This window comes from Natator depressus, chromosome 1 (genome assembly GCF_965152275.1).
Source record: "Natator depressus isolate rNatDep1 chromosome 1, rNatDep2.hap1, whole genome shotgun sequence".
Classification (NCBI taxonomy): Eukaryota; Metazoa; Chordata; order Testudines; family Cheloniidae; genus Natator; species Natator depressus.
Genome location: NC_134234.1, coordinates 167016899 through 167037564, shown reverse-complemented (window position 1 = coordinate 167037564; position 20666 = coordinate 167016899). Strand labels below are relative to the sequence as shown.

The window sequence follows — 20666 nt, the reverse complement described above, 5'->3', positions numbered from 1 at the left end:
AGCAGCACCACCTCTGGACAGATTCTGAAGGGGACCTGATCCAGTAGCCAGCTTCTGAGCATGCCTACCAGCTCCGGCACTGTAGGTGAGATAGGCGGATGAACACCAATCTTACCCTGCTTCATGGATCACCAAGAGAGAGAGAGGTACAACAGCTGTGTATTACCTTGTCATTATCATGCGATTCATTCTCTTCAGGCAGGTCCAGGGAAAGCAATTTTGTCTTTAGCCTTTGCAAACCACACATTGGTGTTGTGGAAAAAGAAGAGCTGCGTAGCAGTTATGCTTTGTTGCAGATTTCAGGACTGCTAACGGATTGCATACAGCTCAACATTACATTGATTTAAATGGGACACCATGAGAATGCAACTGGCACAGCATGACCAGTGGAGGAGCAGTAGTAATGCGAGAACAACCTTCCAGTCAATCATTCCTGTCTCGTGGGTGTTGACTTTGCATACATCAATCTGCACATGTTTAGACAAGCTATTGGGGGGGGGGGGGGAAGGGAGGTTGGTAATTACATAATCACACCACTACAATGGAACTCCTCCAGGAATGTATTTATTTACATTAGAACGCTATCATACAAAGTGAAAAAAATGACATATTAGAGGGGAAGGGGTGCCAAAGGCCACGCCCCCTCCCCACACTGCCATTTTGTTCCTCTATATTCAAACTGTGGATGTTCTGGTCCATATCCACTTGCAGGAAAACACCCCTTCCCTCCAGCTCTATGAATGTTTGATGATTGCTGTTTCTGCCTCCAAAGAAAACTCTTGTCCAAAGGTTTTTTTCTTAATTTATTTATGTAACACAGTGTAGAAAGCTATCAATTCATAAGCAATGATTCTGTACAATCATCCTGCAGAAACATTTGTAGGATCCCCATTAATTTTCAACCAGCAGGCACTTTTTCCCCTATGAAAGTGCTCACAATTAATAGGGATTCTTTTTAATTTTTATTAAAAGATCAAAAAGGTACATGGAAAAGAAAATAAGTTTACCTTCCAATGCCTAAGGTGTGCACATAAAACAGGCACAAAGAAACAAATGTGTATTCCCATGATTCCTACATCACTAATACAGCAGAAGCAACCATCTGTACAATAAAATGCAACTGCAGAAGAAAATAACTCATCTGGAATACTTTAAAAAAAGCAGTTTTACTTTAAAATGCCTACTGATCAGAAAAAAAAAATCTCAGCAAAGAGAAGCAGCTAAGACACAGGAAGCATCCCCCATCAATTCTTTAAAGCATATTTCAAGAAGGACTTAATTTTTGCCACAAATCACAAGAATAATATACAGTTGGCTAAGGGGCCACATGATAAATAATTGGGAAAGAGAATCTATCCATGCACTAGTTAAATACAGCTAAACTCTTTACAGTACACAAAAAACATTCATTAATAATGTAGTGTAAAGACTGAAATGTAAAGAGAGAAAATACATTACTGATTTTTATTATTTCAAGTTCAGGCATCTACTTGTGTTACAGCACAGCTGTCAAAAGGCGATAATGAGTAAATAATAAAACAGAGTGTTTTTGTTTCTTTCCACGTTATTCTAGAATCGAACACCGATGGGCAGTGAAGCAATCATTTTGCTGTCCAACTCATGAGGCTGTTGTGGTGTTCTAGTTCTGCATCTGTTCAAAGAACTTGTAGGTTGGATTTTCATAGCCATTTTGTTGCATCTTGGAAAGGTGGCGTTCCTCTGGTGTCACTGCAGCATCCACCTAGAGTGGGGAGAAAACGGGCCATGGTCAGGTTTCCTCTGATCCACACAATGGCTCAAGTTTACTTATTCCTCCCTTTTATATTCTGAGCTCTTATCAGTGCATTTGAACACATATATGAAAGCTCCAACCCCATAAGAAAGAAAAGCAAGCAAAGGGCTCACTCCTCAACCCTACCCTCACAGGAAAAGCCTAAGTAGGGAGGTAAGTCTTGGAGCTTGCCCTAGTCAACAGACTCTGGCCCTGATGGACCAAATTCTAGATGGGATGGTTCTCCAGTGAACAGGCACCACCACACTAAGGTCTATTAGCGCTCAACAACCAGCTTAAAGAAAGAGGCTGACTCTCCTCTCAAAGATATCCAGGACCCAAACCATGAAGGGCCTTATGGCTCAACACCCGGAGTAGCACCTGGGAATTATTAACTAGAAGCTTCTCTGAAGAGTAACTTACAGGCAGGTAAGCTCAGCCCTGCTCCTACTGCCTTGGCCTGAAGGAACCTCCCTCTTGCCCTAGACAGCAATGGCTTGCCTCTCTGCTGCTGTAAGCTGCAGGACAAGAACTAGTCATCAGAAGTGGTTACGTCTGCTTGAGAGAGAGACCAGCTTCTTTCTGCAGTGTGCTTACCACTACTGCTTGTCCCTGCTTCAAAGAATTTGCAACCTGACAGACAAAAATGGGGAAAAGGGAGACAGTTTGCATCCTGTTTTCCTACCTCCTTCATCTACTGGCTGTCTTCCAGGTCGCAAATGCTTAGGTCACTCTTCCTGTGCTTGCAGAGAACCTGGCACAGAGGGCGTGTAACTAGAATCTCAATAATACAAACCACCTTGGCAGAACAGTAGGAGGTGGCTTGTGCTAGACCCTATTAGACACTGTCCATAGTTGCCAATTGGGACCTTTCAAATTTGCTAGTAAAAATTAAGGATACTGATGAGGGCCCACAATCAACAATCCCATAGCATTTAATGGGGAACACGTCCTCTTACTCCAGGGTTGAATTTGGTCCCCAATATCAGCGCTTTGTTTCTGACCTAGCTAAATATTTTCTACTTAACTAAAAGTGACTTAATTTCTTAGCAGATAGGAACAATGACAGCTCAGTGGTTGAAACTTCATTTCTGAGTAACCGCTGCTCCATATATTAGTTTCCTTCACTGAACATTACAATAATGTGAAACTATACTACATTAGAGGTGGTGAGACCAGTCTCTAAATGTTAAAAAATGTTAATGTGTGAACACATAACTGTTGTGTATTCAAAACCTACCATCGCCTGCCTATCTTCCTAATTACCTATTAAAACAGAGCTAAGGGGGACCCGCCCCCCATAGCTATTCTATTTGCTATCCTTTACCTCTAGTGTTTGCCATCTTCCTTTAAAAAAAAAAAAACTACTTTGTCCGAAGACTTAAAAGCAGGAAGGGCAGAGTATTCTAAATTACTCTAAAATATTAGCTATGAAAATTTTAATGTGAATTTCTGTATGTAATGACCTTTAGCAAAAATAACCTTTTATTTTTAGCATAAAATAACCTTTTGGATAATGAAAAATGTATTCTCTCAAGAAATCTTATGTAGCAGGCTAGTTTAGTCTAACCTTTTGATGAATAAGTAAAGGAGAAGTGCTTATAGAATTGTAGGTCTGGAAGAGACCTTGAGAGGTAATCTGGTCCAGTCCCTTGCACTCATGACAGGACTAAGTATTATACCATCCCTGACAGGTGTGTGTCTAACCTGCTCTTAAAATCTCCAATGATAGAGATTCTACAACCTCCCTAGGCAATTTATTCCAGTGCATAACCACCCTGACAGTTAGGAAGTTTTTCCTAATGTCCAAACTAAACCTCCCTTGCTGCAATTTAAGTCCATTGCTTCTTGTCCTATCCTCAGAAGTTAAAGAAAACAATTTTTCTCCGTCCTCCTTGCAACAATCTTTTATGTACTTAAAAATTATGCCTCCCCCAGTTTCTCTTCTCCAGACTAAACAAACCTGATGCCTGATTTTCTTGAAATATGATCTCCAACACTGGAAATATTTTAGCGTGGGAAGGACAAGACTGTCCCCCTTTAAAAGTTATGTTACCTAAAGCCTCAGAGGAAAATAAGGGATATGTTGTTCCACACTCAGGGAAAATGCAAGCTAATCTACCTATTCTATGGCCTTCTCTGCATGGGCTGTGACTTAGATTAGCCCCTTGCGTCTCACAGTATCTTCCCATCAGAACCATTTCCTACCTCATGTTATCCCACTGACTAAAAAAGAAAAGTGTCACATGTAAAAATACATCAGGTGACTTGCTGCATCAAAATCAGCCCTATTTTAGCATCCATTCTAAAAATCTTCTCCCCCACCTTTGTTCCAATTTCAACAGACTGTAAATCACCTTTAAAAAAAATCTGTATGTGTGAGAATAATCCTTTCCCTTCTCTGTCAAGCAAGATCACTAACTTTAAGGGTCAGACCCTGCTGCCACAGGCAGGTCGTTCCATAATTGGCTATAGCAGGGTTTCTTGCCCTCTCTCGTGGCCATTATTGGAAACAGGATATTAAATGGGATGGATCACTGGTCTGGTCTGACTTGGCACTTCCTATGGTCCCTATTCTGGGATGTAACTGGACCCTTCTCTTGTTAAAATACTGTCATTAAAGGGTGCTAGGCTTTTTAAAGCTGAGCCTGCAATGAGCAATGTTGTTAGATGTAAAAATATACACAAACTGTCCTGGGACAAACCTGAAAAGTGTGTGTCTTGCGTCAAGCTGACACAGCACGTGGCTTTGTACAAACCAACTGCTGGCTAGAGAGGAGGCTTGCTCTTTTACATTCCCCTAGCTTTTGGGAGTAGGAACAAACCTTTCATTTTCCAAAGAAAAAAACATTTTTATAGTGCCAGAATATTACTGTTTCTTTCAGCTGGTGCAAGCAGCGGATGAGTGCTCAGCTTAGCTGTCAACAATTGTTCCAATTTATCAAGGGCAGGGGAGCCCTTGGGAATTTCACATCCTGTCTCCTCTTCAACCTCTGCCCTCAAATCCCCAAGAGACTTCTGGTACAATGACTTGCTCAGCAGCTAGCGTACAATCCTGCCCTTACATTTTAATGACACTCTCTGTGCCTGCCAGTGTTTTCCTTTCTATCCTACCTCTCCTGGAGAGTCCTCATTACTATTTCCCACAGTGATAGCAGCCCTGGCATTAGTGGGGCTTGGAGGGAGATAGTGACAGTGCTGCAGGCTCTGCCCACAAGAGAGTCTCAGCAATTATCTCCAGACTAGTTGGCTGGCTCCTGCTGTTAAAGTACCCTCTCTTCACAGGTTACCACTTGCCCTATACATGGCTATGTTGCATCTAACACAATTCAGTGATTTAATACCTGGCCAGGACTATGTTCCACCATCAGGATTCTGTACAACAACATTTTTAATTATAATGATGAAATATGCATATTTTAGTACTGCCCAGTAGAGCCAATCAGGCTAAAATGTAAGATCTTCGGGGCAGAGGCCATCTTTTTGTTCTGCGCTTATACAGTGCTTAGCGCAGTGGCAGTCCTAGGCCATGACTGGAGCCCTACACAGTAATGTAATACAAGTAATTAATAACAGTACCTGTAATTATCCTTTTACCTGTAAAGGTAAAGTTCAAGTGGGTATTTTACCCACAAAAGCTTATGCCCAAATAAATCGGTTTGTCTTTAAGGTGCCACTGGACTCCTCGTTGTTTTTGTGGCTACAGACTAACACCGCTACCCCTCTGATACTTGGTGCTAAATGGCTAGTCCCATTGGCCTTGCCATTAGGCTGGCCCTGGGCGAAGAGAATCTGGGCTACAGGACTGGGCCATGGCTGTGCTGTACTCTTCCTTATTGAAGCTTTAGACGATACTGTACTGAACTCCATCTGTTCTTTTAGCTTTGAGCTCCCAGTGTGATTCCTTTGCTCAGAATCAGAGGGGAGGAGGAGCACACAGTACAATCTACCCGAGATGTGAGACAGGATGAGGCGATTACTCTCTGTTCTTCTTTTTATTTATTTAATCAGATGGAGAAACAGATGAGACTAAAGAACGGATAAGAAACTGAAGAGATAAGCAGGAGCATTATAAACAATTGTATTGTAAGGGCAACAGCAATGTGTGTGTCTATGAAAACATGGCAAAGTTGAATAGAACATTCCATATTAAGGCAAAACCTACATTTGATAAGCTAATTTATAACATATTCCCTATCGTCACCAAACCATGGAATCTATAGATAGCAAAGACTTATTAGGACATCTAGTTTCGCTCCTAGTCAATTTTCACTACTGTACATTTTCTTGTAATTTTCCCCCCAGTTTTGTTTTAGAAGTGTCAAGTGATAAGAATTCTTCTGCTTCTCTGGGGGTGATTATACCCCAGACTCTCTGATCTCACTGCCAACCCCACTTTGCAGCCTCCATTTCCCTTCTCTGCTGCTTTCTTTACCTATTTTATGATGCTAAATATTTTTTCCTCCCTTCTCGATAGTTACACATTTCAGGTATATGTAGATTTATGTCTCAGCTTAGTTTCTGCTCTGCCAATCTATACACATTTAACTCTTATGCTTTTCTTGTCAGTCAACCCCATCAACCATAACCATTTTTTTGTTCTTCTCTTAGCAGTTTCCATATTATCCAATCTGAGTCACTCAGAGCTGAACGCAATATTCCAGGTATGGACATGCTGAAGCTCTAGAGAGCATAACAATGACAGCGCTTCTCTTTTCTGAGAGAGAATACTTCTAAGTATAAGTCTGGGCAGTATTTCACTACCATTTTTCTCCTTTATGTAAATAGCCTTTTCTTTTGTCTGTACAGCCCCTTTTGCTCTCACGTACAGATTTTCTATGCAGCTAATCCTCATGTGACTTCAGGAGCTGGTTCTCAAGGCGTATTTACTCTAACTTTAGAGCTGGAATAGCAGGCAATATTTCCTAGAGCCCTCAAGTATATCGTAAGCAAAGATGTTTGGGATTTTATTTTAAGGCGATGATGCACAATGTCTGTACCCCATTTTTAACTGTTTATGTTTGCAATCATTTGTATCAGTTAACAATTTGTCCCCCCCCAGAATTGTTTGTGGTTGTCCTCCTCTCAACGAGGACAATTCACATGGAAAATTTTAACCATCAAAATTGAGCCAGTTTTAAAAATCTGTTTAAAAAAATATTGCAACACCTTTCAAATGGCCATAGTATTTCCCCCCCCCCCAAAATCACACTCGAGAACAAATATTAAGAATTTTATCCCCAGTAGAGAATTTTCAGAAAGCTAGGAGCATGTTGTAATGGAAACTGTTTTGTAAACTTACACCTATTCACATAAATTTAAATTGTCATAGTAGTTTCCGACACAAGGTAAACAGATGGGATCCAAAATTAGTTTGTCAAAATACATCTAATGTAGACCAGATGCAAAGCTATTTATATTTTAAATGTTATGTCTTTAGTGCACAACTTTGCCAGATAAATTAATCCTCTTTGGACTGGAATATCCTTACTTCAAAGACATTTTGTTAAGAAGAATTTACTGCCTACAGAGTTTTACATTTTTCAAAGTGCTGTAAAAACATTTACTAATTAATCCTCAGCATCCCTGGGAAATAGATAAGTATTATCCCAATTTTGCAGGTGAGAAACTAAGGCAGAGAGGTTAAGTGATTTGACTAAGGCCACAAACCACGGACACAATCAAGAATCCTGGAGCCCATTCCCAAACAAACCACTAGACAGTAGTGCCTTAATTTCTGTACTGCCAATTGATTAGGTATTCATGATAGATTCAAAAGTCCTCTGTAGACGCTAGCTATTATTATTTACTCACCAGTCAGTTACACTGCCATTGAAATACTCTGCTCAGTTGTACGTAAGCTGCTACTGTATTTACAAGAGTTAGGTTAAAATGTCTGATTTGATTTTTGTTACATAAAATTCACACAGATCTAAGATTATCCTCTCCATTTTTATCCAAACCTACATTTTTTTTTTTTAAATTAAAAGCTTAAGAGTTCCTACGGCACAGGACCAGTCAGTCGCAATGGTCATCTGTTTAATTTTGTCTGGGCTATAAGAATACTAAATAAATATGTCACAAAAATAAAACAGAGTCCCCAAAATTTTAAATCTCTTCTGCACTGAATAATGACCTGTGTGTGTTTAAGAATCATCCCTCCTATGTATCCTGTAGGGCCTGAAGTGTCACTCATATGAATTCAATTGCTGCTGAGACAAATGCACCTAAAGAAAGTAGCAAAATTTAGTTTAATTTAATTTAAAACTGAAAATGTTTAGCTGGCGGTTTCTGGAAAGAAAAGATCTGAATCTCTTGAGGATTGCCTGATATGATGCACTGATGCAAAATGAATAGATATCTACAGTGAATGTTCTGGGTATCAGTACCAAAGGAGGAGATTTTTTTTTTTTTTGAAGTTCATTATGTTTTTTATTTATAGTGAAGTTCTATTAAATCACAGCAGGTGGTAGCAGCAGTACTACTTTAAATGTATTGTGAGTATGTGATGGATTTACTGGACACTTTGGGATATGAAGCAGTTTTCATTCTGAGAAAAGATCTTGCAAGTTTTATATGTGGTTTTCAAATCTGTAAGTTTCATATTAGCTGTAAATCAAAGGCTGTTGGCTGGAAAGAATTAGTCCTGTTGGTAGAACAAAAAGTAATACAGCATTGTGTAGGGCAAATCTGCATTTGCTACTGTACCACAGTAAAATCCACAAATCCTAGCTAACTGTTTAGTTAACCTTTTAGAAACCAATTTAAAAAAGTCCTTACATGTGAATTCCCAATGACAATAGTAATAACTCAGATTTTTGAACCCATACAATATTCTCTTTGCAGCTAGTGTTAAATTCTAAAGGGAAATTAATGTCCATGTTAAAGGTCATAGGTCATGGATAATTCCTGGACAGATTTTTGCAGTTTGAGATTTAATTAGATGGGGCATACCCTATGGATTGCTGTGCTTATATTTACTTGTTCAGATCATTCAGTTCCATCCTGCTGAATAATACTATTAGTTTAACAAGACAGCCACACTACTTTCAATCACTGGTTAATCAAGGAGCTCATTTTCTTAGCCCATTTGTAAACCCATGGATTTACATGGTTGTTCACAGCACACTGCTGCCATCTCCATTCACGTAAGCGCAGCTTTGCTCGGTAACCTTTACCCACCTCCACTACACCATGATGGATGGATGTGTACTGTTTTTTCTTCAGCATCACCAAGGTAATGACAATGACTGTTGCTATGACGACACCTCCCACCATTAGTCCAATGATGGCACCTTTGTTTGAACCCACATCTTCAGCAAAGAATACCTAGGAAACAAAAATAAAGCAGATAAGTAATGAAATCCCCTCTGCTATTTAGCTAAGTTGTACAGTCTTCTATGCAATTTACAAAAAGTCTAAGTGGACTTTGCAGAAATGTTATTTCATGACCCCAATGTTCCAATCTCTTCAGCAGTGCAGCAACCAGGTCACTGAAGCACTAAGCTCTCCCTGTCATAGAAAAGGTACACGGGCAGTGTGGCAAGTTTTAATGGCTACTGCCCGTGGTGTACCAGTTCTGTGGATCCATGGAGGACTTCTCTCCATGGCTGTTAAGCCAGCACTGCCCATCAGTTTTAGAGGCACTTGAAATATGACTTGTAATTGCTGCTCAGGCTAGTTTAGGGGATGGCTACACAAACCCCAGGGTGATTGGTGAGGATTGAGGGAAAATATTGGAAGAATGTACATTTTTCTCTACCTTTGAGATGCTAAAAGATTAAATGTTTCATGAATTTACATATAGTCAAGATTGGTTTGGGTAAGCATGGTGTGTTTGTCTGATATAAAGGCTTACTTTAGACCTACAGGATAACAATGAAGCCTCAATGTAACCAGCTGGGTTAAGGGGAGAAAGTTCAAGAAAGCAAGGTGATTTGTCTAGCAGCAAAGAGAAAGTTTAGCAAATGGGAAAATAAACATTCTATTTTAAGGTGCCTAGTAAGGCAAATCAAGCCTTTCCAGAGTGAGGAGAAAATAGTTATTTTTAATTTATTTTTATATAATTAAAATAACTACTGCCTGTCTGCTTCTCAATGATGAACATTCTTGTTTATCATCAGAGTAAGGTCTTGTAGACAAGCTACATATATAATAGCTATATATATATATATATATATATATATATATATATATGGATTAAATAGAGGAGAAATTATTTGCTCTTTCTTATATCTTCATTTACCCACCAGGGCAAGTTAAGAGCATAATATTTAGCTGATTTCCTGCTTCTTCCTCCTTTTCAAATTCTTGTCTAAGAATCAAAGAGCTGTATCACATTTTTTAAAGAAAACAGTCTTCCATGTAAAGGCATTAAAACATGCAAATTAAATATGCTGTTCCATTGTTGTCAACAAGAGATGTTTAAGCAATGTTAAAAATGCAATGCAACAGACATAAAATGTACAGAGTTTGCATAATTTGTTGTGCTGACAGTGTTAATGTCTCCTGACAATTTTACATGCATGTACACAAAAACATGCAAATATACTTATTTTAAATTTAGATAATTTCTGTTTACTTCATACAGGTTAGCAAAAGATGAAGGTCTGAAGGATTTTCAGTTATGAAAAACAATATATGATTCCACTAAAACACAAATACCTATTAATAGAAAAATAACTGCAACTTCAGGTCAATTATTAATTGCAGCCCTGCATTATGTTTTACATATGCATTCTAAGCATCTCAGTAAATATTCCAAAGGGATTTTCTCTTTAAAAATCTTCCAGATGAGAAAAAAAGAAATCTAAAAGCATGTCTACACCTACTGCTTTCAAATTACACCTAATCAGGTGACAATCTCAGACACGGAACTCAGAAATAACTCCAGTCAGGGGAAAGAGAAAATAATACTTAGGAATGCTTACTGATTTAGAACAACAACATTAATGTGTCTTTCCAGTAAGAAGTCTGACTAAGATGGTAACACTGTGTATGGTAATAAGAAATTTATTGTCATGTATTTTCAGACAGTCACAGTACATTTGAAACAATATGGGAATACTACCCCAGTATGTGCCTTCAATAAAAACTAAACTGATGTGATATATGAAGAGGATGACTTCCTAATTAATACTGAGTAATGGTTCTGGCTATCCGTAGATAACACAGGATAACACAATTTAAAATCAGGTGTTTTTAAAGAGATACAATATTCTCTTTACCAAATACAATACATTATCTTTTCCACTAGCACAGTAGAAGGAGCTGCAGCTCCTAATTGCTTGCACAGATACCTGCACTGTCACTTTTTGAGTTACTATAATTGACTGTGTGTGACACAGAGGCAATAAAATGAAAATAAGTACATTGAAATGCACTAGTGCCAGGTTTCTTCTTCCCAATAACCTTTCTCTGACTTATTTCATCATAATATTTAACCCTCCTGAGTGAGGTGTGGCAGAATTTCCCAAATTAGTGCTAATGCATTTTGGATTAGTTTGTCACCCTGGGAATTCTCAATTCTTAGCATCAAAGAGCTGAGTATCTTTTTACACAGTCATTACCTAGTTCAAATGCAAATTTGAGTCCCATATTAATTTTAATTTTTCAGTACTACTTAGGTTTAAGAATATATTTTAAAAAGAAACCTTTCAAGTTTATCATTAGGATTTTAGAAATCTAAGATATGAAATTCCACCATGTATTATTCCTTCGCAAAAGAGGAAGCAAGAAGACAGATTTAACTATTTGCTTGTAGTCTTGCAACATTGCTGCGAGAATCTTCCACTACATTACTCCTAATGGTCCTGCTCAAAATGGTCCTGATTCCTGGAGTCAGGGGGAATCTTTCTGAACAGGCTTTGGATCTGTCCCTGTTAGTAGACGTGTTCTCTCATTTGGATATCCTTGTATTCATAAGAGTCACAATGCACTGTTAAGGCAGGGTCTTTCTCCCGCCTACCTCACAGTGTAATTTATTGCTCACTGTACAAAAATATCAAACAAAATAAAGATATAAGTAACTACAGTTGCAAATTAAATCTAGTGGAGAATCTTCTCCTTTGAACGTGAGTGAGACAGGGAAGGGGAGGAGCTGGCAGACCCTTTATAACCTAACAGTGGTTAGGGTACTCACAAGTGAAGTGAGAGACCCAGATTCAATTACTTTCTCTGCCTGATATGGAGAAGGGATTTGAACTTGGGTCTCCCACCTCTCAGATGTGTGGCTGTGATGGGGCATCTGCTTATAGGAGCAGGCAATCAGGGCCGGGCCAGCCCATATAAGAAGGGCTGCAGAACAAAGCAGGATCAGTCACTCCCAGGAGCTTGAGACGGGAGGAGAACTGGCTGTAGGTGGAGGGCAGCAAGCACCCTGGGCAGAGCAGTGCTGCAGGCAGAGATTTAGGGAGCTAAAGGCAGCTCTTGGCAGACTGCAGGGATCTGCAGCCTGAGGCCACGATGCAAGAGCAAAGAGGCTGCAGTTTGCCACTGAAGGGAGTGGCTGGACAGTAGATTGCAGGTTCCTCTTGAAGCGGGGAAACGTAGAATGTGGCACATCTGGAAGGCAATGTCACTGCAGAGGATGCTGTGGTCCTGCAAGTGACATAGGTCCCGGAACAGAGGTAACAGTGGGCGAGACACCACCAGAAGAGGGTGCAGAGCTAATTCCCAAGACTGCAGCAGGAGGTGCCGCAGTGGTGAGTCGCACACCATCATAGTGCCCTAACCACTGGGCTAGAGAGCCAGTCAGTCTTACTTTTGCTCAATGAATATTTAATTATTTATAGACCATGCAACAACTCCCATAGAAGAGTTTGAGAGACACCCACACCACACTGTCTCACAGCCCAGTGGTAGGGGCATACACCAGAGAGGGAAGAGACCTGAAAACTGAACCCAGGTCTACCATATGTTGACTGAGTGCACTAACCACGGGGCTAAAGGTTACAAGGGGGCCGCCGCCACTGCTGCTGCCTCTCTCTGCTGCTCAATTTCTTGCAAAAATGGCTTAGGTGACCAACCCTGGGAGTGGAGACAGTTGCTGAACTCCATTTTGGAGAGAGGCACCCAACTCCCTTTGAGGAAGAGCTTAGGCCACACCCCTTTCCTTGGCATTTCCTATTAGCTGGCCTAGATGACTCCCAGCTGAAGTGTCTGCACTGCAATTAAATAGCCCCTTAGGCGGAGTCAGCTGGCCTGAGCCAGCCATGGGTTTTTACTTGCCGTGTAGACATATCCAGAGTGTGGCAGCTAAACACAAGATTGAACTGATAGTTTAGCATAAGTAGTTAGAACATAGTTTAAGGAACCATTCAAGGTGAATGGTCCCCTTCACCGTGAATGGTCCCTTAGAGCAGTGTTTCTCAACAACCGGTCCTTGAGATCTCCCTGACACTGTTTAGGAAGGCAGCAAGCCAGTTCCTGGTATCAAAAAGGTTGAGAAACGCTGCCTTAGACACCTTTCCCAGCCCTGATGAAGAGAGCTGTGTCACTTGAAACCTTGTCTCTCTCACCAATAGAAGCTGGTCTAGTAAATGCTATTACTTCACCCACCTTGTATCTCTCATATCTTGGGACAACACTGGGGTTCCAGAAGTATTTTTACTCGTGTCTAACGATGTTCCCAGTTCAATGTTTTCTTTCTTACTTTTTTGGATCACGGGCATTGAGCATACGTGGTACAGGCATAAATGACCATACAGGTTGGTAACTGATTCACAAATACGGTGTGTGTTTTCCTCTCATACTAGTCTTACACTGGTGTAAGTTTACTGACTCCGATGGAATTACTCCCAATTTATACCCATCTAAGAGGCAGCAGAATCAGACAGTGTGTGTGAAAATTATGTGTAGATATTTTTTCCAACTACGCAATTAAAAAAATGTGGGCCATAATGTCCTTGTAGGTAAGGATGTTATTAGCCACAGTCATTCAAAACAAATTTAAAGCTCTAGATGTTCACTCACCAATTTTTGATGATGCACTTCGTATCCTGAATCATGTCTGAACTCTGCATCCATCTTTACTTCAGAGATCTCTTCTGTTTTAACATTGGTCAATCCAGAACCTGCATTGACCACAATGAAATAATTTATTAAATCCACCACTTAAATAATTAGCTAGCAAAAGTTGATAGCAAAAGGCAATGGTGTCACTCACATAAATGAAGTGTAATGTAATGTGAAAACTGAGCTGGGGAAGCAATGAAGTGTATCCAATTTTGTATTCCCACTGACAATGAGCCAGTAAACTTCCTCCTCTATGTAAGTGTTTCTCAATCCACTACAGCTGTGGTGGTGAATGCACCAAAGATTTGCCGTAAGAAACACTGAGAATCAAGTAGTGAGGATGTAAGGTAGTGGTCTCATGAAGTGGCCCACAGGATGGAAGAGTTGAGATGCTTTGACATTAAGGAATATTGATATTAAGGCTGAACTTTTCCTATTTAACTCCCACTGCTGTGAATTGCATCTTACTTTGCTTTCTGTAAGTTTGTATCTTATTTTAAGTATGTTTTAAAAATTATGGAGAGGCAGTAGACTTTCCATAGTTGAGGCTGAAACCAGCTTTCAATATAAAGCACTACTTCAGCACAACTTTACACTTGGGCTCGGAAAATTGATTTGGGACACTTACTCTGAAAGTAAATGATGATGTTTCTATGAAGTTTACAGAACTCTGTTTCTGTAGTGCAAGTCATTAAAAATTATCCTGATTTCAAATGTTGACTGTTGTAACCTCTGGGTATTTCTGTAGCTGAGTTTAAAAAAAAAAAAGCTCAAGTGATCTGAATTTAGCGGCACAAAACAAGGATTCTAGTCCAAGGCATGTCTAGTCTAGGCATGTGTTGTTCATTAGAAACTATCCCCTCTCCATGGTTACTATGGTAAGAACATAGGAACTGTCGTACCGGATCAGCCTCATGTTACCTAGTCCAGTAACCAGTGAGCCCCTCCCCCTCCTGGTCTCAATCCTAATCCTTAAGAGTTAAGTGATTGTTTTAAACCTGAAGAAGGTTTTACATCTCTTCCAAATTTCTTCTTTTATAACCACTCTGGATAGTCTTGTTATCTGCATAATCCCTCTTTGAATCTTGCTAAATTCTTAGCCTTGGTGACATCCTGTGGCAATTAGCTGCACAGTCTGATTAGTTGCACTAACGTTGAGTGAAAAAGTATTTATTTTCATCTGTTGTGAATTTGCCACCTTTCAGTTTCATTGAATGTCCTCTTGTCCTTTGTGTTATGAGACAAGCAGAACAGAAGCTCCCAAACTACCTTTAGACTATACAAATGATCCCATTTTAAGGGTGATTTTGATCCCTCTTATAACACAACATTAAAAAAAAAAGAAATTTTCACTTTCAGGACACACTTCTAGGCATTTAGACTGTTTTCTGGCATGTTTGATTTATTAAGTTAACTACTTATTGATGTTAAAATGCTTAACATTTTTTTAAAAAGAGCAAGGTGTCTGCTTTTTAACAAGATCACATTACACCATTAAATTTAAAACAGTGAATTTTGACATTCTCTCATTGCAAGAGGCAATTTCTAAGGGCAAGAATAGTAAAATGTTTAGGGAATTGCAATTTGAAAACTACACCTCATGCTTTGGTCAAGGAAACTGAGGGAGGTTAAATAAATAAAAAAGGTGACAGAATATTTTCTTTCTAGCTCCAAACCAGACTAATACTAATTTTCCAAGTGAAAGGAAACTCCTGGATCTGGTTAAGTGACACTCTCTCCCGCATGCCCCACAAAATACACACTTGGCTTAGAGAGAATGTGCAAAGGGAATGACCCTTTTCCAGAGGCAGTAACTGAAGAACAGAATTTAAGTGTCTTGCCAAATGTAATATAACAAGAAATAGTTAAGGACATTGTTAACCTTACACTGTCCACATAATAAACTCATTATTCCTATCAAGCATACAGAAATATAAATTACATCACAAAACAACCTTAACTCTAATACAAAATAAATGCTGTCCTTTCATTAGCAAGTACAAAATAAAAAACACAATTCAAAACCTGTTTGAAAAAAATACACTGAAACATTAGTGACAAATAGCTTCAGTGCAAGTTCAAAAGGAAAAATTATTTACTATAAATTACATACATGTATGCAGCAATTCTACATATTTTAATTTAAAAATCTTACTGTTAACTGATAACATTTCCCCTCTAACATTATCCCGTAACAGAAAATATTTTGATACCAGAGGGAGGATAGATAAAAATAAAACTTCCATGAGTGAAATTTTAGATTGTGTCTTCATTAAATGTTTTTCTTTATACTTGATAAGAATAACGTTTTCTTCTTATATGTGCAACTGAAAACATGAAACTTAAACATGTTTTGCCTTGCTTTTAAGTATTTAGATTTATTAAATGAGGTGATATGTAACTATCTTGCTGTTTAGCAGCCTTATTTTTTTAAATATATTTCTTTAGACTGTTTTAAAATACAAATTTGCCCTATTATCTTAAAAGAGAAAAACCAATTGAAATTTTAAAATTTCATATTAAATTACTTGAGAGAGTAAAACAGCTGCTGTGGGGATTGTTCCTGTCTCAAATAAATTAACACACATGTTTCTGTAAATGTGTGTTGAGGCCTTTTAAAAAGAGAGAGAATGAATTCCGCTGGGTAACTACCCAGTTGTAGATCATGTACTTCATAGTTTGTAATTGCTTCATCTACTGGTTAAACAGCTGTGCAGGACTCAGTGGTTTTGGTTTGCAGGGTTCCTCACCAATCTTCATTCCTGTGTAGATCCACTGGACGGGGTGCCCCTGAAATATCAGACTGAGCGTCAAGGGGGACTCGCCCCCGGACTACAGCAGCACTGATGACAGAGATTCAGGACCCTGTTTCCAGATTGCCTAGAGTCCAGAGCAGAGACAGAACTGGCTAGTAACACTACCAGAACCAGAGACCTACGCTGCCGCTTATGCCGGCGTCATTGATGTTGCTCAGCGGAGTGAATAAACCACCCCTCTGAGCAACCGAAGTTATGCCAGCATAAACTGTTGCGTGCACAGCACTATGTCGGCAGGAGGCTTCTGCTGTTCGGGGAGGTGCGTGGTGGTGGCTGTTTTTTTCTGCTGACGAGTGTGTCTTCACCAGACATGCTGTATCGATACAGCTGTGCCGCTTCAGCTCTGTACATACAGACATACCCAAAGGCTTTGGTTTTACTCTGGTTGGTTGTGTTTAGAGTGTAGCAGGAAGGGAAGCATCAAAGGCAGGGAGGACCCTTCTGACTTTCCACACTCCTACTCAAGGGAAGACTGAGTCCTTTTAGGATTTCTGGGAAACTGAACAGTGTATCTCAGCAGACAGCAGAAATCCAGGAGGCTGAAGAGAGTCAATCAGGCTACCATGTATGGTTGCCAACCCTCCAGGATTGTCCTGGAGTCTCCTGGAATTAAACATTATGTTGTGTGATGAAACCTCCAGGAATACATCCAACTAAATTGGCAACCCTACCACCAAGAGCCAGCCTAACTGCACACTGAAATCCAGACCAGAGCAATGTAAGGATGATCTTCCCCTCCTTGGGGTGACTACTTTGTAAGAACACCTGTATTCATTTATATTGCTATTTTGTTTTAAGTTGGCCTCTGACTTCACCCATCTGAACTTGCTATTTGCCTAAGGAGGTGCTGGGAGGGAACACAAGGCGGTTTGTACTGGCTCTATATTTGGGACCGATAGAATTTATGTAGTTTTGTTGTTTTGTCCTGATCTCTTTTTCCATTGTCCCCTATCCTGCGTTCCCCAGTTACTGTTTTAGTACTCTGGGAAATGTGATAGCTATTTCTTTTTGTGTGTGCTCTGATTGACATTCCCTCTGTAACAGATTGTGTGTTATAGATTTTTTCAAGGGAAAATCTGCATGGAGAGGGAGCTATGACCTAGTGGTCTGATTAAGTGACTGGGAAGCAGGTGACTGTAGCTCTTACTCCACACACTGCAACTGATTTGCTGCATGATCTTGGGCAAGGCATTTAAGCTTTCTGTGCCTCGTTTTCCTCAGCCATAAAATGAGGGCGATGTACATCTGTAAAGATGTATGAGAGATCTCTGGGTGAAAACTGCTGTGTAACTGCAGGGGATTAATAATTTTGCAGACACTCCTTAGGAGTTGATAAGATCTATGTTTTGTTAACTCTTCTTACTCCATGCATTACTGCAGGGCTCTCTATGAGAACCATAGTGAGCAAATTCAAAGAAGATTTTTAAAACTCCCTGAAACGCAGTATAAAATCCTTCATTTTAAAACTTGCTTTTAAATTAATGTAAAAAACCCAAAATGAATCAAATTTGGCAGGTCTCTCCCTGGCATGAGTCGATGCAGCTGTTGTGCAAATGCATTGTAAATCCTCATGGAAATTATTTTTAAAAATACCCCTGTGCATGCATAGAAATAACTAGGATGTTATTTATAAACTAATGATTTGAAAATTTCCTATTTGGAAAAAAACCTGCAAATGATTTTTGGATTCAGAAGTATAAAAAGTGTCTGAAAAATATATAGAAGATCACAGTTTCCGACAACTTCAGGAAATAGATTTCTAAACTTTTTAAAAAAAAATTGCTTTGCTCCCAACCCAAGAATTTATTTGCCAGGTTTCATCAGAGAAAAAGTCTTATGGCCAAGTAAAAGTAACTCCGCTCCCCCTCCCCCCACTTTAAAAGAAGGAAGAAACAGTAAAGTACAAAACAGAGCCACATGGTGAGTTGTTGCTGGGGTATCCTTTTTCTTTTTGCTTTGGTTAAAACAACTAAATTAAATTAATTTCACTAAAAGAGAAGAGCGATTATTCATGGTATTAAAATCATCAATAATTCACTTGTGTACTGTCTGCCCACACCTCCAATAGAACGTCACAGATGTTTTAATAATACTGCAACATAAACAGTCTTTTAGGGAGTCTTTACATATACTGGCTAGTACTACCTAAGCCTGCTATAGTATAACAGAAGCAAGGAGGACGGGTTACTGAATTTGCTACAGCAGTAGGGGGACAGGATGAAAGGAGGAAATAGAAAAGGTTTTATGAGCACAGTCCCCACAAAATGATTAGATAAATATTTAAACAACAGCCAGACAGCTATGTTGGGAAAATCCTAAAAGGCCAAGTAATTTGAAAACCAGTGTTTTCACATTCAATACTACTTCAATAAGAGTAGGAAGAAGTGATGCCATAATATCTGTGCACCCTGGCCCATAAAGACCCATTGTCAGACGGTGGTATCTGGATTTAGCAAGAGTGAGGACAAAGAAGAATCTGACCTAATAGGAAGGCAACACTAGCATTTTTATTTGTATGGAGCGTTGGAAATTCTGTCAGTATTGAATAATAGCTAGTTTTCTAATTTTGCCTTCACTTTCCTAGACCAGGGCTGCCAAGTTAATATGGAGTTACTGAGATGTAATGGGCTCATTTGTGTATTTTCATGGTGCTATTATCCATAAAAATTTACTGGGGCACAGGCACTAAGAATTCAGCTGTAAGAAATTAAACAATGCACAAGTGACCTCTGGAAAGAAAACATATTATTAAAGCAGCACTTACAGTGCAGCTATCAGCTAAGAGGTGTTACTCTTTTCATTACAAATCCTTTCTATAAGAGGGGTTTTCAAAGCTTGGCAATACATTTTGTTCTGGGCTATACTATACACTATAAAGTTCTCATTGTATGGAAGAGTTTTTTGTAAGGTAATAAATACATAATTATTTATAAAATTAGAATTGAAAAGAAAATACAGCTCATGGCTGACTGCTCAGCATATGAGGTTTTGGATACTTCCATTCCTTTTTTACCTTCCCACTGACCTCTTTATTCTCTTAGCTTACTTCCTTTGGGGGGAGGGAGGGGGAGAGAGTGAATGTATTTAGGCACAATTCTACCTCTGTTCCATCTTTTGTGAATGACATATAGGAAGCAGAATGAGCTGAAGCATTAGGCTTCATTTCAAAAGTCTGTCCTGCAGGTGCTGCATCTACATTAGGAAAAGCTGGTCACATGCAACACCACTGGCTACAGGCAATCGCTCAGAGAAACCTCCCCTGTCCCTCCAAGTTTTTGTTTTTTTAATTTAAACTATGTTGGGGGTTTACAGAGTCTGTTGTACTCAAGAGCAAGCCCTCTTTACATGACTGTTTCTGCTCTTGCTAGCAATAGTGGAGCTGCATAGGTGCAATTGATTTTTCCGAGTGAAGGCCCTGGAGACTGGGTGCCGTTTTCCTCAGAAGCCTCACCACTCTATGGACCTGACAATTCTTCATATTTTCTGACATGATTGCTCAGGGGACTGATAATTACTAGGCAACTAGACTCCATATGAAACTGTTGCTACACCTGATAAGACTGCAAGCAGCTGGGCTAAGAATCATTCTGATGGACCCAGGCGGCATTATTTCTCATGGTGGGTCCTGATCTAGGTGTGATCTCAAGAAGATCCTACTGTTTGCACAGAAATAAGGTGGTGGTTGTGAGAACTTCCTACAGTAACTCCCCACTTAACGTCCCCTCGCTTAACGTTGTTTTGATCTTATGTCCCTGCTCCATTACAGAACGTGCTCCGTTTAAACTTGTGCAATGCTCCGCTAGAATGTTGTTTGGCTGCCTGCTTTGTCCACAGCTGACAGCCCCCTATCAGCTCCCCTATACCCACCCCCGCAGGGCCTTCCCCCTGCTCCCTCCTGCCCACAGCAATCAGCTGGCTTGCAGCGTTCAGGAGGCAGGGGGAGCCTGCACGCCATGTCCTTGCTCCTCCCCCTCCCTCGTGAACTCCGCAAGCCAGCTGATCGCCATGGGGGAGGAGCGAGGACGCAGCGTGCAAAGTAAAGGGGAGAGGGGGGAGAAGAGGTG

General features: G+C 39.8%; 1 protein-coding gene across 4 annotated transcripts in view; it reads right to left on the bottom strand.

The window, feature by feature from the left end:
- Positions 1-635: 635 nt before the first annotated feature.
- The window catches only part of APP (amyloid beta precursor protein), a 303941-nt gene continuing 283910 nt past the window's right edge, over positions 636-20666 (bottom strand). For 2 of the 4 annotated variants that reach the window (XM_074971197.1, XM_074971202.1), the window contains 3 exons: positions 13745-13845; positions 8954-9100; positions 636-1741 (listed from right to left, as the gene is read on the bottom strand). In XM_074971197.1, the coding sequence (XP_074827298.1) occupies positions 1640-1741; positions 8954-9100; positions 13745-13845 (350 nt within the window). In that variant the 3' untranslated portion in view covers positions 636-1639. The remainder of the gene's footprint in view (positions 1742-8953; positions 9101-13744; positions 13846-20666) is intronic. The other 2 variants (XM_074971220.1, XM_074971211.1) reach the window with 2 other exon arrangements.